Source organism: Vulpes lagopus, chromosome 11, assembly GCF_018345385.1.
Source record: "Vulpes lagopus strain Blue_001 chromosome 11, ASM1834538v1, whole genome shotgun sequence".
Taxonomy (NCBI): domain Eukaryota; kingdom Metazoa; phylum Chordata; class Mammalia; order Carnivora; family Canidae; genus Vulpes; species Vulpes lagopus.
In genome coordinates, this window is record NC_054834.1 from 67310136 (window position 1) to 67327283 (window position 17148).

General features: G+C 58.6%; 1 protein-coding gene across 5 annotated transcripts; it reads left to right on the plus strand.

Annotated features, from left to right (window-relative positions):
* Positions 1-356: 356 nt before the first annotated feature.
* On the plus strand, positions 357-16845 carry CHST1 (carbohydrate sulfotransferase 1). Of its 5 annotated transcripts, none has more exons than XM_041722584.1 (4): positions 357-605; positions 12582-12779; positions 13399-13495; positions 14695-16845. In XM_041722584.1, the coding sequence occupies exon 4, from the start codon at positions 14737-14739 to the stop codon at positions 15970-15972; it is 1236 nt and encodes a 411-aa protein (XP_041578518.1). In that variant the 5' UTR covers positions 357-605; positions 12582-12779; positions 13399-13495; positions 14695-14736; the 3' UTR covers positions 15973-16845. The 5 variants fall into 5 exon arrangements, with proteins under 5 accessions (XP_041578518.1, XP_041578517.1, XP_041578520.1 ...); XM_041722583.1 differs by having other exon boundaries at positions 12601-12779; XM_041722586.1 differs by having other exon boundaries at positions 12656-12779.
* Positions 16846-17148: the final 303 nt, after the last annotated feature.

Below are 17148 nucleotides of genomic sequence, written 5' to 3' on the forward strand. Positions count from 1 at the left end.
GCTGGAGGCCGGGGCGCCGGGCGGCGCGGGGCGGCGCGGGGCGCGGGAGGGGGCGCGGGAGGGCGCGCGGGAGGGGCGGGGACGAGGAGGGGGCGGGCGGCTCGGGGGTGGAGCCCGGGCCGCAGCGCCCGCCGCTCGCTCGGCGCTATAGCCGCCGCGGTAGCCAGCGCCGCCGCTCGGGGCTCGGGGCTCGGGGCTCGGGGCTCGGGGCTCGGGTCGCAGGCGGGCGCTCGGCGAGGCTCCGGCGCCTGCGGCGGCTGCTCTCCTCCGGCCTCGGGGCTGCGGCGCGCTGGGTCCCGGCCCCGCGCCCCTCGGGCCCTCGCGCCCCGGTCCCCGGCCCCGCGCCCCGCCGGGGGAACGCTGTGCGCCGCCGGGCCGCCCCGGGCTCGCGCCCCCGGGCCATGAAGAGGGGCCCGTGAGGGGCGCGCGGAGGCGGTGGAAGAGGAGGGAGGAGGGAGGCCGAGCAGGAGGGCGCGGAAGGCGGAGGATGCCGCCGCCGATGCCGCCGCCGCCGCCGCCCGCCGGCCCCCGGCGAGCCTGACTCCGGACCCGAGGATGGAGCCGGCGCTGGGCGCTGCAGCGGCTCCCGGGGCGCCCCCCACCAGGTACCGGCCGGGCCGGGCGGGCGGGAGCGGACCGCGGCCGCAGCGGCGGGGGGGGCGGGCGCGGGGGAGACGCCCCTCCGCCCGAGGACGGTCGGCGCGCGCGGGCCGGGGGCGCGGGGGGGCTCCCCGGGCCGGGGCCGGGGGCGGGGGGCGCGGCGGCCGCCCCAGCCTCCCCGCCCCCACTCGGCGGGGGCAGCAAACTTGAGACGCGCGGCGGCCCCGAGGCGCCCGGCTCCCCTGGCCACGGAGCGCACTCGGGGGCCGCTCGGGGCTCCCGCCGCCCCACAGCCCGCCGGGCTCGGGGCTGCCGAGGCGCCTCGCGACCCTGAGCTCCTACGCCTGCACCAACTTTCCAAACCCGGGCTGCGCCGGGAGGCCAGGGGCCGACCCCGGCTTCCTGTCCCCCGGCCCGGCTCCGAACCCGCACCAACCACTCTGCGACGAGCCGGGTCTCCCGGGGGGCGCGGGCCGCGGGGGGGATGGTGCAGAGCCCCCCTCGGGAAGGCAGACACCCCCCCCCCCCCCCGCTCTTCCCGGGGTAGGACCCCGGGAGCAGCCCCTCCCGGGCACCGGGAACCCAGTGCTTGCTTTCACAGTAACAGCCCGGAGTGGCCCCGGCTGGGATGCTAGGGGTTAAAAGGTAAGACCTGGGGATGGTCCTAGGGTGGCACCTTGGCCTGATTTGCCCTGCCACAGGGTGCCCCCCACCCCAGGCTGGCCGTTTCCCAGGATTAGGTTCCTCACCTCTGGTGCAGGTTTCCTTCCCATGACTTAAAACACTGCTCCTAAGCAGGAGGCTCCTGAGAAGGACAGCCTGGAGCCCAGCGTCTTTTGGGGGACTGGTAGGGCAGGGAGCAGAGGGGACTTAGGATTAGGGGCCAGAGGCAGGCACCAAGGCTGGGAAAGTGCCAGCTGTGGCAAGCCAAAGGAACTGTAGGTATTAAGAGGCGAGTGGATGGGGGCTAAGGGCCCACGTACCCACCTTCAGGGCTTTCTCATTTCCTTCGGATGGGGCTGGCTGTCTTAGGCAGAGACCTTACCTGGGCAGGCAGTTCCAAGGCTCCAGTCCTCAGCAACTGGGGACACTCACAGGCATCACCATGACCCTGTTTCTTTTTCCAAGTGTTCTCACCGTCATGACTCACACATTGGATTCACCAGGGAGGTATCAAACCTCCAGCCTACCTGTTCTCTTCCCCTCCCCTCTGAGTCTTCAGGGAGCTAGTGGGGGAAAGGAGGGGGTGGATTTGCCCTTGGGCCTGAGCCCCCTGTGGGAGGCCTGGAGCCTGGCACTGCAAACTTTCATTTCCCTGCTAGGTCTCCACTGGGGCAGGTGAGCTGCCCTAGGCCAGGCCAGGGTAGGGGCAACTGAGAGGAAGTCTCTGCTAATGATCCCCCCCAAGCCTGCTGGGGCTTTGAAATCACAGTCATGCCCCCCTCCTGGCACACCTACTCAACACAACCTCCTCATCTCAAAGCAGAAACAGATTTCCCCCTCCCCCCTAAAATCCAAATTTCCCTCTTTGCTAAATATTGCAATGCTTTTGGCCAGAGGTTCCCTACTCTGCATCAGAAGTCGAGCTCCTCTCCCAGACAGCTTTCCTCCTCCCTTGCTTCTTGGCCACCTCTGCCATGTTCAGGCCCCTAGTAGGAAGGATGCAGATCCCCTTACCTCCCTGCCCCCCACCCACAGGAGGGTCCTAGTTCCAGAGGAAGGGTGGTGCTCATGGAGCTGATATAGGCGTTTTGTGTGTGCAGGCTGCAGACACAGAGGTGTGCATCTGTGCTCCCCTGAGGCTGCAGGGGGGCCCAGAAGCCAGGCTCTCATGGCATGGGGCTGAGGGTGGGGGGGGTGCTGGTGGCGGCTGTACCCCTCGAGGATCCCTTTGCCCACGCCCCTATCTCCTTTTCTTGCCCACTGTGGCTCTCTCTTTACTTTTCTAACTCACTCTGCATTGGTGTGGGGAGGGAGCATTTGATATTCATAATCTGGTTCAGAGAAGGTCCCGAAGCCCTGAGTCACTGTATGGTTTCCATGGAAACAGACTTGTTCTGAGGACTCAGTGTAGCGCGGCAGCGGTGGGGGAGAAGGGAAACATATAGTAAAATCGCTCCACAAGTGTGGCAGGAGTTGGGCCGACTCCCTTTGATGGGGGCAGGGAGAGGCTGGGCAAGGCTCTGGGGTCCCTGCAGGAGGGGCTGCCTCTCCCACCTACTGACTGGGGTCCCCCTGATCGGGAGCTGTTGAGTTTTACTTGTGGCTCTTGGCCGACTGCTACTTCTCCCATGGGCCTCCTGGCTAGGTGTCTAGGTGCATCTCTGCTGCCCTATGCCTCAATTTTCTCATCTGTGAAATGGGGAGGAAAGGGCACCTAACCTCTTGGGTGGCTATGAAGGTCAAATATGTTAATATGAGGAATGCACTCATAATGGAGCCATAGTAAATGTTCAGTAAGTGTTATGATTATTAATTCAGGGGGTTGGAAGGAGGCCCCCACCCCCACCCTGTGCTGTCACCTGGGCTATCCTCCGTGCAGGTGGTCCTGACATCGGGCAGGGCTGGCCTCTTGCTTTGGGAGAGCTTCTCCCAGCACCCCACCAACCCAGCTGGGAACCAGCCATCCATTTCTTCCTCCCACAAAGCATTTATTTAGGTTGCGGAGGGCCCGTCACTGTGCTAGGGAGCCCTGGATCCTGTTCAAACCCCACCTGTCTAGGAGCCTTGTGGGAACAAATCCTCCAAGTCCAGATGGATGGGCAGCTTTCTGCCTCAGCCTCCTTGGGATCGGGCCAGAGGGAGAGGGACAGGACAGGTCCAGGCTCTGAGGATAGAGAGAAGGCATTGGGGTGGGGCAGCTCTTGCTGATCCTGGAGAGGCCTCTCCTTCCTGATGAAAGAGAGAACAGGAACTCTCCAGAAAGAAAACAGACCCTGCCCTCCCCTTGCCACCCCCCCAGGTTAGAACTTCTGTTGCTGAAGTGTTCCCAGCACAGCCTACCAGTCTGGACAGCTCGGGGCTCCAGCCAACTGGGAGAGGGGCCTGCCCCCTTACCCCACAGCACCTGCCTCGGCAGGGTCACAGCGGTGCCCCGGGGACTCTGTGTGCACTGGGGATGGCTCAGCCAGTCTCCCTCGCCAGCCCTCCCTTCTGGGGCCTCCAGACGACCCCTCCTCCCCTCCTGTAGGGTGGCTTTTCAGCTCCACACTCACTCCCTTACCTCCCCATCACTACCAGCGCTCCGCAGTTACCAGCCTTTCCTTCTATTTTACAGGTGGAAAAACTGAGATTCTGGTTTGCTCATGCAGGGAACCGAGCTGTGGCTGCTCCCAGCTCCACCCAAGCCCTAGGGATGCCCTTCCCACTTCCCTGGCTCTCCAGGTAGCCCCAGGTGCTGCCCGGACATTCCCCCCACCCCTCCCCAATAGCAATCTCCTGCCAAGGTCCCCCACCCCCACCCCGGTCTCTCTGGACCGCTTTGCTGTCCTCATTGGTGTTCACAACACCTTCCAATTTAATATCCTCTGCAAATTTCATTAACGGACTGTTTACTCCCTCTCTCAGGATCATTAATGAAGATGTCAGATAAGATCTGACCCACTGCTGGGGCTGGGCAACCCTGCCCCCACTCCCAGACTCTGCCCCTCAGCCCCTTCCCCCTGGGCTCTGCTCCCCAACTCAGGACCCTTGGGACCTGCCCCCTCCTGCCTTTGGCCCTATGACAAGTGCTGAGGGTCTGTTTGAATTAATTTCGTAAGATTACTTGAGGCGCTGTATCAAATGCTTCGCTAAAAATCAAGATATATTACCCTGCCTGCATTTCCTTCATCTACCGGTCTTGTAATTCTATCAAGAAAGCTATCAAGTTTGTCAGGCATGATTTGTTCTTTATAAATCCCCACGGTGCCACGTGGGGCACAGAGTTCCCGCGTTTTCTAAATGTTTAGAGATTCCCTTTTCGTGTTTGCTCCTTGATTAGAGCTGGAAGGCTGTGGGCTGAGGATTGTGGGGAGAGCTCATCTCCTCCTCTGGGATGGGGAGTGGGGCCCGGCTCTCCCCTTCTCTGGGTCTCTGCTGGGGGCAGTGAGTTTAGTGGCCATCGTGTCCTGGCAGTGTGCTGCAGGCCCCAGGCTGGGTACCCAGGCATGAGGGGTGTGGACGAGGGCCTGTTGCTCTCTCTTGGGGTTCGGCAGGCAGATGAGGAAGACAGGCAGGTCTGAAGCCAGCATTCTGAAAGTATCATCATTTGAGTGATTGCCTCCAACCAGGCACGATGCTCAGATCATTTAAGCCCCTCCACTGCCCTGGGAGGGGGTTGCAGGTGGGCTCCCTCACCTTGGGAGCGGTGAGGACCTCACACTCAATGCCCTATAGCCTGAGTCCAGTTCCTCGCCCCTGCTACTTCTGAGCTGTAGGAGCAAGTCACTTCTGTGAGCCTCTGTCGGTCGCCTGTGTCGAGTCTGGCTGTAGTCCTTCCTCCCAAGCTTGGAGAGAGGCTCCAAGAAAGTGGTGCATGAAAGGCTCATAAGATGGTGCTAGGCCCTCAGCAAGCAGCCATTGTGTCATATCGAGGTCCCTGTTGGTGTGGGGGCAGAGATACTCATCTGATTTCCTGTTCGCAGTGGGTGGCTCTCCCTGATAGGTTGCACCACACCAGCATCCTGGCACAGGGGCAACCAGCTGTGGGCTGGTGGCAAGTTCCAGGCTTAGGAAGCAGGGAGACCTTATTCCTGGTCTTGAGCCCAAACCTTAAACCCCATTCCAGACCATGTCAGGCCAGGTGGTAATAAAGACATTCTTGGGTATCCTCTTGGCTGCATAGGATTTGGACATTCTTGAGCTTTTTGGCCAAGAAAATACACTTCCCTCTCCTTGCCTAGCCAGAGGGTTTTGACTACTGTCTATCAGGTGTGATGCTGCACCAGGCATGTCCACACCCATCACCTCTTCCAGTCTTCATGATAATTTTCCTTTTTGGCATTCAGCTGGGGAGGGAGAGCCCCCTGGGAAGTGGTGAAGTGGCATAGACCTGCTTGGTGTGCCAGGGAATCAGTCAGGCCACAGGCAGCCCCCCTCCAGCTGACACCCGGGGACCTGATCCTTAGAGATGGTCAACTGGTGTTGGATGAGCCCATGTGTAGGTCAGGGTGGATGCCTGGGACCCCGGTGGCCAGCTTGGCCCCAGCACACCCTGTCCCTGCCCTGGTCTCTGGGCGCAGGGTGATGCTCTTACTCTCAGGCATGGCCTGGGGGTTTATGTTTTGCAGTTAGGGCCACGGATCGGGGGTCCTCAGAGCTGAGCTCGAATCCTGACCTCACCACAGACCAGCTGCACACACCTGGATAAACCCCCCTCATTGGTTTCTGCCTCACTGCTCATCTGTGAAGGATGGCAGTGGTACCTGCGGGTAGCACCCACTTGCTGTGAGCCAGGACTGGGGTCATCTCTGGGTATCAGCTCCCGCAGCCCCCTCTGTCCAGTGTGAGAGGCTCAGGTGAGCCTCTCCCATGCCCAGGCCCCATCCCCAGGGGCCAGCCTGGGTAGAGGCTGGAGACTCCAGCATCTGGGGACAGATGGCCCCCCTCCCAGCTCCTCCAGCAACGGCTGCTGGTGCTTCAGCTCCTGTTGGAGCTTTTCCATCCTTGAAGCTGGGAGGATGGGCCGAAGCCCCGGTATCCAGGGGGTGGAGCCTGGGTACTATTCAGACTCTGGCTGTGGCTGCTGGGGAGGGCTGGGGTGGGGGGGGGGGCGGACAGGAAACCGGGGCCTTTCCGCCCAGTGTCGGGGCAGAAGGGTCCGCCTACCACAGGCCAGGCTGTGGTAGGACCGGCCTGAGGGAACCGGGCCCTTCTGACTCATCCCTCCTCCGTGAGGCGCCGGGCACACTGGGGCCTTGTGCCAGGAGGTCAGTCACTCTCCCCACTGCTGGAGAAAACTTTCCTCCAGCCGGGCCAGGACCCTGCCATCTGTTGGGCCCACAGCAGGATCGCGGGGCAGTCTCTGCTGCCCTGACAGCAAGTGCCTCCAACCACACAGGCTGTGGGAGCTTCGGTGGAGGGGGCTGTGGCATCTGTTTTAACTTCTTAAACATCTTCAGGCCATTACAGCTGGTCTGTGGGTTTGAGGAGCCCCTGAAAATCACACTCTTTGTCCTTACTTAATGAGGACTTGCTCGGTGGCCGGCACTGGGCTGGGCTCTTGATGTTTATTGGCTTTCTGCCTCACAACCCAAATATTTGGAAGGTCCTGTGAATGTCTTTCCCATTTCACAGACGAGGACAACAGAGGTCTACAGGGGGTTAGGTGCCTTGCTCAAAGTCTCCCAGCTATAAAGCCATAGCAGTGGGGTTCAGACCCAGGCCTGTCTGGCCCCACAGCCAGGATGCCCAACTACCACCCAGTTATACCTGTGGGTAACTTTTCAGGTCCCCCTGGGTGTCTCCAATGTCATGATGTGTGGACATTGGAGTGACCTGCTCTGGAGCTACCAGAGCTCCTGAGGCAGCTGAGTGCCTCTACTGAGGGTGAAAAGTTGGTGGACAGTCACTCTCTGGAACCATGACTGTGTGAACTTGCCCTGCCCCAGGTGCCTGGAGGAAGTACTGGTTCTGCCCTTGGGGTCCGTGGATGGATACGGGGCCTGGGAACTCTAAAGGCTGTGTTGGTGCAGATTCTGGGGAGAAGGTCCACAGTCCTCACAGTGTTTCAACTTGTAAGGGAATCACCCCAAAGAGAAGTGTTACTGCCTCCCCTCTCTCTTGAGCTGACCCAGACAACAGAGGCTGATTCTGGACCCCATGGGGTCTCCTTCCCTGGAAGCTTGCACTGGCTGAATTATGTGTTGGCATACTGTTCACCTTGAAGGAGTTCTGGAACGGGGCCCCATGAAACTTGTCTTCAGGCTTCTTAGGTATGAGGTTTTGAGAATGGCAGGCTGTGCTCAGGGCTCTCTAGGGGACCCCTCGGGGGAAATCTGGTGCTGGATTCGATACCAGGAATAGTCAGGCATCTCTGGAGCAGATGTAATTCTCACCTCATGGATCCTCTGAAACGTGAAATATTTCCCTTTTCCCATTGGCTGCTGGGTAGCTCTGATCCATATGCAAAGCCCAGAAGTATCTTGGCTTCTTGTCTGCTAACCTGGCTTCTAGTTCTTTCGGACTTTCATACCCTTGTTTTTCACTTGCCTCAGTTCATGACCTCACTTGAAGGAAAAAAAAAACCAATCTCACTTTAAGGAAGAAAAAAAAAAAACAACCTTGCTGTTTTATGTTTTAGCCTTAACTAAACAAACATCTCTGGTGGGTCAGGCCTGGCTACCTCCCCTACCCAGGGATTAAGCACTTCCTTTCTGCAGTCTCAGAGGTCTGTTTGCCAGCTCCTTCCTCCCTGCCTGTTCCCCCCTGCCCCTTGCTCCAGATCTTGGGGCTCTGTGCTGGCTCCTGAGGCTGGTCGGAATTATAGTGTTCGGGATCTTTGTTCTTTACCACCCCCCCCCCCCATCTCCTCAGGGCTTCACAAACTTTTTCGGAAGAAAAAGTGGGGAGGGGAGTCATTTCCGCAACTCAGGCTTCGCTGCTCCCCACAGCCCCACGTCCCCTGGGGGTCTCCCTCTGTTTCAGCTCCTGCCCTCCCTCTCTGACTGCTGTCCTTAGTGCCCTGCCTGAGCCCACAGAGTCCAGTTCTGACGGCAAGGTAGTGACTTTGACCCTGGTGCCTTGGAAGTGGGGGAGGGGAGAGCTGGCTGGCAGTTCTTGCATGGGGTGGGGTGGCTTTGCACTATCCCAGAAAATTAATCAACTCAAATGGGACTGAGGCTCAGTGTAGAAACACCCCCCACCCCACCCTCTCAGCCCTCCCACTGGGGCAGCTGGGGTTACCAGTTCAGTGCGAGTTCTCTCTGTGGTTGTGTATGCATGTGTATAAATACTACCCCCCATGCATCCCCTTTTTAAAAACAAGAAGTAGTAATACACTATTGCACATGTGTTTTCTGGCTCTAATTTTTTCATCTTGGGTGATGGCTCCACATCAGTTTATACATATCTGTAGAGGCCCCTCTGGTATGGTCAGTTGAAAAGAAAGTCCTCGCGCCAGAGAGAATACTTGGAAAGTAGGGGTGAAGCCTCTAAAGTGCCCATGGATGGGCTTTGGGGGGTCCAGGGGCCTTCTGATTGTGTGTGTAAAGTTGTGGATACAGATGAAGCTTCCTGGAAAGAGGGACCATGTGTCTCTAAGGGGGATGTGGCCCAGAAAAGGCCAAAGGCACAGCTCAGGGTTGAATGGGATTTCATAGAGCAGGAGGTGGGGGTTGGGGGGCTAACTCAGCAGGAGGCGGAGCCCCTTGGGGGCTGCCATGGACTATGGTGGCTGCAGGGATGCGGCCCAGCTGCCAGCCTGATATCTTCTTGGAAGATGACTGGGGCTTTCCCACTCCCAAAGGAGCATGCCCCCGCCAGCAACGAGGGTGGCCCTGATGCTGAAAATGGAGCATGGGGCCTTTCTGGGATCAGGACTCCAGTGGCTGGAGCTTGGAATCCAGCCCTTAGAATCGCTGGATCTATGGAGAAGTCGAGGCACAGAGAGGCCAGGGGATGTGTCCAAGGCAGCCAGAGAAAGCAGAGGCTGTTCCTGCCTGTGACATTAAATTCAGTATTCCTTCCCCTGCCAGAGAGGAATGAGACTGGGAGGAGGGGCCCTGTGGATGAGCGGAGGCTGCCCCTTGCTGCTTGTCTCTGTGTGTGGGTGAGGAAGGGAGGGTGCACAGAGCAGAGGCCACAGCCCGGGTCGGGGTGTCATCATCACACCTCAGGGCAGCCTGCAACGTCACCTCCCTCTGGCTGGATCCTCTCCCGAGGATCCTCAGCGGAGGCCGCAGCCAGCCCGCCAGGAATTCTGAACGCAGCAAAGCCGCAGGGCGAGAGGCCGCACTGCAGGACGCGGCCACGAGGGGGCAGCACGCAAGCCGCTGAGGTGCCCCCGCCGGCTGGGAGAGGAGCCGAAGGAAGAGGCCTGCCTGGCAGAGGTGTGGGCACCGCAGCCACGGAGAGGGTCTGCCTCGCCGTCAGAGGCAGTGAGAGCTGTCCTCCGCTGCTTACCCGAGGGACAAAGCACACAAGACATTTAATGATGCTAATAGTCACACACATTTATCGAGCGCTTCCTTTATGCCAGGCACTGTGTTAACGGATTAGTCCTCGCAACAGCCTTGTTAAAATGATCCCCATTTTTCAGGTAAGAAAACAGAGGCCCAGGGAGATTAAGACGCCTGGCCATCAGTGGGGCTCGTCCCAGAGCTGGTGTCCCTAGCACAAAGGCTGTGCCATATTCTGTGCCTGGCATCGACTAAATGCTTTAATTCTTTCAATTCTTGCAAATGCTACTGTGGTCTTACCCCCTTTATGGGTAGGGAAACTGAGGCTCAGAGACAGCGAGTGAATCCAGGTCTACACAGCTGCTGAGTGGTATCCAGGTGGGTCTGGTTCCATGGCTTGAGCTCTGAGCTCTGAATTCCAGTTCTCCAGCGTAGAGGTGTTTTTCACTCCCACCCTGTGCCCTAATCTGAAGGCAGCTGACACTGACACCTGAGCTTTCTGCTGGGGGTTCACCAACTCCGCTGCCTTCCCACAGAAGTTCCAGATCCTGGGCTCCTGTGTCTAAGGCTTGTTTGGATTTTGGCTGCCCAGGGGTGGAGGAAGGTCATGCCAAAGGCTGCTCAGAGCCCAGGGAGGGGCCGCGGGGCTCACAGTCTGGCTTGGAGGACACGGGGATTGAACAGTTCCTTGCAGTGGCCAGAGCTCCCCCGGGAACAGCAGGACCTGGCCCCAGGGCCTCTGGTTTCCAGGGCAGATGCCTCCAGCATACCAAGGAAGCTTGGCCAGTCCCAAGACCGGCTCTGCCAGGCTGGCAGGAGAGCAGGGGCATTTCTAGGAGGGTCTGACTCTCTTCATCTTCCTGTTCCCATGCCCTAGCTTTGCCCTCCTGGGAGGTAGTGGGATGGCCTGTGGCTGGGCCTTTGAACACACTCCCCTTGTTGGGGCTCAGGCTATAACTTGTGAACCTGAGTCCCACTTTACTAGGGATTCATAACATCGACATCCTTCAGTTACTTCTGATTTATTAGCCAAGGCAGCAGTTTCTAATCCTGGCCTTGAGTTTCTCTGGGTTGGGGTGGGGAGAGGTGGTAGAGGGAGAACCTTCAATGCTCCCCTCTATGGGTGAATCTCTTCCAGCCTTCTGTTTCCTGTCTTGGTGGGGACCCGAGGGGGTTAAATGTAGGGGGTCACTGCCTGGGCTGGAATCCTGGCCCTACCCCTTACTAGGAGTGTGAGCTGGGGAAATTCGTCTAACCTTGCAGAGCCTCAGCTTCCTCATCTGTAAAATGAGGGTATGACAACATCAACCACACAGGGTTAGTGTGGGGGCGAGAGGTGTTTTTCACTCCTCCCCCGTGCCCTGATCTGTGACACCCCTGGGATAAGCATCATGAATGCCCAGTAAGTGCTCGCCTTCCTTTGTGTTTCCCCCCACTCCCCATAATTCCTAGAACAGTGCCTGGATCATGCTGGCTATCTGACAGATCTTTCTAAATAAGTACCCAATGAAATGGCATTGCAACTGGAGACTCTTACTTAAATAACTTAAAAATATTACCTGGCACTGTTATTAGTGGTATTCCCTACCTGTTCTTTAGAGGCATCTGTCTTCGGGCACTTAGGCAGGATGGGCCTGCATTTTGCAGGAAAATCTAATTTAGTGCACAGAGGTGGTTCTCTGCGGGCACCTCATCCAACCCTGTTGATGGAGTCAGTGTTGTCTGCTGCCCTGGGTGAGACAGGGGTGGGATGGGGTGTGGTCAAGTTGTGGTTTTCTTCCTAAGAATCTAGACTGCATCCTTCCCGTATTTACTGCCACTTGGTGACATGGTACTCTTCCCTGTAGGTACTAAATGGAGTTTCAAACTTAAAATAGGACTCCGAGGGACGCCTGGGTGGCTCAGTGGTTGAGCAGTCTGCCTTTGACTCAGGGCATGATCCCGGGGTCTGGGATCGGGTCCCACATTGGGCTCCTGCGGAGGAGGGCCTGCTTCTCCCTTTGCCTGTGTCTCTGCCTCTTTCTCTCTGTTTCTCATGAATAAATAAATAAAATCTTAAAAAAAAAATAGGACTCTGAGGCCCCAGCTGGCCCCAGAGCCCCAGCTGGCCCATTGTCATCTCAGCCCAGCCTCTGTACCCCTCCCCAAGGGAACCAGACTGCTTCAACTCTGTGTTTTCTCCACTAAGCTAACTGTAAAGGGGCCAGAGCACTGGCCTCAGAGTCCGACGCAGAGGGAGTTGAGGCTCTGCTGCTCCTTATTTGCTTATGCATGTATGCTTAGTCTTTGAGCCTCAATTTCCCCACCTGAACAATGAGATGAGGCCTCTGACCTCCCAGAGGGGGTCGTAAGGAATAGTGTGACGTTCTGACTTGGCCGAGCCAGGCAGCACTGCAGGTTTGGGAAGTGAGAATCCACTAACCCCTCCCGCAAAGGAGTCACGCCAAATAGCGGGATATGGGAAGACTATTCACAAACCACAAGTTCACCCCCTTAATCATGGGCCTTGATCAACAAGACCGGACAGCAAAGGGAAGGAATATAAGTCTTGCATTGCAGATCGTCTCTACCCTTGTAATGCCGGGTCTCTCTGTTGCCAGTTAACAAATGGGCTGGGGACAATCGGATGCAGGTGTGGGGGCCAAGTACGTGTAAGCTGGAGGAGCAAGGCCAGAGGGAAAGAGTGTGGGCTCTGGGGAACCTGCTAGACTAGTGAGGTAAGCCAGGCTTATGAACTCAGGCTGCTCACTCCGCCTCTCCGTGCCTCAGCTTTCTCGCCTGTGAAATGGAGCTCATCCTGGCTTCCCGTGAAGAATAAACGAGTGAATGCAGGTAAAGGGCTTAGGAAGGACTTGCCAGACGCTAACCGAAATAATGCCACAGTCTTGGTGTTTTAACTTAGAATCCACGGACAGCATCAAGGTCAGGAACGCTCCCTGGTCCACTTTTGCTTGGAGTTTTAGGTAGCTGGTCTCTCCCGTGCGGTTGAAGAAGAGCCTCCCTCCCCGCCTGTCCCTTCCGTGCGGGTGTCAGCATCCAGGCTGTCTAGACGGAGCTGCCATTGCCACCTGGAGGTCTGGGGTGAGCTCCCCTGCCTTGTTGACTTCCACTAAACCCCTCTTGAGGAGTCACTGAAAAAGTCCAATTTTGAAGGGTCAGGCTGTTCTGTTGATTTAAAATGCAGAACCAGTCAGGGCTGTGCTCTGGCCTAATTTTCTAGAATAGCTTTGACTCTGATACTGTTCCATTGTTGGGGGCTGAGCACGGTGTCTGGTCGGGTCGGTCTGGTCACCAGAACTGAATGGAGCTAGCTAGGGCTTGGGGGACTTGTGGCCAATGGATTACTTTGCAGCTCCTTTGGATGGTGGAGGTGTGTGTGGGTCCTCCCTGGGGTGGCTGCCGTGTGGGGTGCCAACTCTTGGTCAGGTGCGGGTGCAGGCTTGCTAGCTCCCTGCCCACTGGGTCCTGGTGTGAGGGACTCTGACTTGCGATGGGGGGATAGGTAAGGGGTGGGGGAAATGGGTGGAGGGCTCAGGAGTCAGGGGGCCAGATCAGGGGATAAAAGGTGGCACTGGGGTCCTTGTCACCTGGCCCTGGGGGCAGTCTGTGGGGCACAGGACACAGGACAGAAGGGGTGGGAAGGGCGGTGTTGACAGGCCAACACCCCCTCAGAACCCCTCCCTTCCCTCTCTCTCTGCAGTCTGTTGGCCACAGGGCAGCTGCACACGCTGGGACTGCCGGCTAGGCCAGGACGCCTGGCAGCTGCGGACTCCCTAGCTCGGAGCAGCCCCTCTTTGGTGAGTGGTGGGGCCCTTCCCGCATTGGCTCTTGGAGCAACCCCAGCCCTCCCCCAGGTAGCTGAGCTGGCCTCTCTTGGGGGCAACTTCCTGATGCTCGGGCTGGCACCTTGCTCTGGACCTTTGGCACACCCTTCATTTCCCTGCTCTCCTGCCCCCACCCCCTCCCCCGCCCATGCTTTCTCCATTCCTTGAGATGCCATTTCTGTTCCACTCCCTCCTCTTCTCTCCATCCTGCCTGGTTCCCTGGGGCCAGGGGGGTCTCCCTGGGGTCTCCGAGCGCTCCCTGTTGGCAGAGAGCTGAGAGCCTCATGAGGGAGGCCCTTGAGGACTGGCTGGGATGGGGGTCTGGAGGAGGCAGTCCCTCTGCTGTCTGTGGGGGTCATCCGCCCCAGACCTAGACCTCTGACCCCAGTGGCCAGGAGTGAACTTGGAGGGTGCTGGAGCCTGGGAAAGGATGCTATTCAGCAGCCTCTGGATCTGTCTCTGCTCTGGGCCAATTGACCCTCATTGACCCTGGGAGCCCAGGAGTCCTCTTCTGGAGTAAACTGCTCACCTGCATCCCTAAGTTGGGGAGGTGGGCTTGACACAGTTGTCCCCATCTCCTGGCCCTGTGGGCATCGGTAAGCCGGTACTCAGTGTGTGCAGGGGTCCTTCCTGCAGGGGGCTATGGTAGGAAGGTGGCATCTGACATGAGCTCTTTTTCCCTCTAGGGGTGGGCAGGAGATGGAGGAAATATGACCACATGGGGAACCGGGTGGCTGTTGTGGGGGTAGAAGATGCAGGCGGGCCCAGAGATGCTGGCAGGGGTGACAGGCAGTGGCAGGGCAGTGTCTCGGGACAGGAACTGGTGGGCCTCTGAGTGTGTGAACTGGGGAAGTTAGCTCCTTGCCCAGTGGGGCCACACTAAGGAACTCGAGGTTCATGATGGGAGTCCCCTGCAGCATTTGTGAAACTGCATGTGGGGAGTCCATTTGTTCGATGCCCAAAAGCTCCCAGGAGTCCCCCGAGGATGTAAAGTCTAGCCTAGAAGCTGCTCAGTCCTTGGGTGCATGTGTGAGCATCGTGCAGGGAAGTGGGTATGGCCCTGGGCCTCCTGGAGGCCAGGCCTTCTAAGGGAGTGGGCTGGGGCCCCCAGCCCCCACCCCACAGCAGCGGAGGGCAGGCTGCGCCTGACGGCCGCCCACCTTTGCCCACAGACCTCGCATGGTGGAGAAGCAGCCCCATGAAGGTGCCCAGCCATGCAATGTTCCTGGAAGGCCGTCCTCCTCCTCGCCCTGGCCTCAATCGCCATACAGTACACGGCCATCCGCACCTTCACCGCCAAGTCCTTCCACACCTGCCCAGGGCTGGCGGAGGCGGGGCTGGCCGAGCGGCTGTGCGAGGAGGGCCCCACCTTCGCCTACAACCTCTCTCGCAAGACCCACATCCTCATCCTGGCCACCACGCGCAGCGGCTCCTCCTTCGTGGGCCAGCTCTTCAACCAGCACCTGGACGTCTTCTACCTGTTCGAGCCCCTCTACCACGTCCAGAACACGCTCATCCCCCGCTTCACCCAGGGCAAGAGCCCCGCGGACCGGCGGGTCATGCTGGGCGCCAGCCGCGACCTCCTGAGGAGCCTCTATGACTGTGACCTCTACTTCCTGGAGAACTACATCAAACCGCCGCCCGTCAACCACACCACCGACAGGATCTTCCGCCGCGGGGCCAGCAGGGTGCTGTGCTCCCGCCCCGTGTGCGACCCCCCGGGCTCCGCCGACCTGGTGCTGGAGGAGGGGGACTGCGTGCGCAAGTGCGGCCTGCTGAACCTGACCGTGGCCGCCGAGGCCTGTCGGGAGCGCAGCCACGTGGCCATCAAGACGGTGCGGGTGCCCGAGGTCAACGACCTCCGGGCCCTGGTTGAAGACCCAAGGTTAAACCTCAAGGTCATCCAGCTGGTCCGAGACCCGCGGGGCATCCTGGCCTCCCGCAGCGAGACCTTCCGCGACACGTACCGGCTCTGGCGGCTCTGGTACGGCACCGGGAGGAAGCCCTACAACCTGGACGTGACGCAGCTGACCACGGTGTGCGAGGACTTCTCCAACTCGGTGTCCACCGGGCTCACGCGGCCGCCGTGGCTCAAGGGCAAGTACATGTTGGTGCGCTACGAGGACCTGGCCAGGAACCCCATGAAGAAGACCGAGGAGATCTACGGCTTCCTGGGCATCCCCCTGGACAGCCACGTGGCCCGCTGGATCCAGAACAACACGCGGGGCGACCCCACCCTGGGCAAGCACAAGTACGGCACCGTGCGCAACTCGGCGGCCACGGCCGAGAAGTGGCGCTTCCGCCTCTCCTACGACATTGTGGCCTTCGCCCAGAACGCCTGCCAGCGGGTGCTGGCGCAGCTGGGCTACAAGCTGGCCACGTCGGAGGAGGAGCTCAAGAACCCCTCCATCAGCCTGGTGGAGGAGCGGGACTTCCGCCCTTTCTCGTGACCAGGGCTCCGCGGGTGGGGGTGAGGGGCACATGGTGTCGGTTTTGATAAAATGGACCGTTTTTAACTGTTGCCTTATCTCCCCCTCCCTCTCCGACCCTGTCTTTGTGTCCTTCTGGCCCCTCCCAACCCCCACCCCCGGCCCACCCTCCACTTCCTTCTGCCTCTATTTTGTCTCTGAAATTTGCACTATGTCTTGGACAGGAATCACTGGGGCAGAGGGGGCGTGAAGCGGGGTACAGCCCCCAGCCCACCCCATTCAGACACACGGATGTTGGGTCTCTGCGTGGATGGTGACAATGTTTACAAGCACCACACTCACACATTCACATACGCACACATGCACACACCCGGGCGCCGGTGAGGAGAGATACCCCAAACCACGGAACTTCTGCAGCTTTTCCAGTGGCCCAGTGGTCAGGGTATGGTAGTTTTGCACTGTCTTACTTCCACAAGGTAAGAGGTTAAAAGCAAAAAGGCCACCTCTCTCTAATTTATGAATGGTGTCTAAGCCCTCTCCATCCTGCTACCTGCCCTCAACGCTCATCGCCCCCCCCCTTGGAGCAGAGAACCTGCCCCCTCTCCGCCCCCTGCCCCTGCCTGCCAGTGAGCAGGTTTTTACTGTGAGGTGAATGTGGACCTTGTTTATTTTTTCCAGTCTGTGGCGATGCTGTCTGTCTGTCTGTCTGTCTGTGTCTTGTGGCTGCCCCTGGACCAGTGATGGCTGATAAATCTTATGGGTTTCTGATTGATCTTGGGGTCCATCTGTGATATTTCTTTGTGCCAAAAAGAAAAAAAAAGAGTGGATCAGTTTGCTAAATGAACATTGAAATGCTTTATCTGTGTTTTCTGTAAATAAAAGAGTGCAATAATATCTGAGTGTGGTTGTGGGACATTCTGAACAGGCAAGGGCAGGCCTCAGTGGGGCCCACCGTTTCTGCTTTTGGGGATGAGAGAGAGAGAAGGAGGTGGAGGTGGGGATTCGGCGGCCAGTCTGGCTTTCAGAACACATGTCACCCTATCACTGTCGACACTAAGTTCAGTGATTCATTTCCTTTTTTTTTTTTTTTAAATATTTTATTTATTTATTCATGAGAGACACACAGAGAGAAGCAGACATAGGCAGAGGGAGAAGCGGGCTCCCGTGGGGGGCCCAATGTGGGACTCAATCCTGAAA

Bases quoted from the DNA above. Each gene is read 5' to 3' on its own strand.
- CHST1 (XM_041722584.1), top strand. From the start codon at position 14,737: ATGCAATGTTCCTGGAAGGCCGTCCTCCTCCTCGCCCTGGCCTCAATC.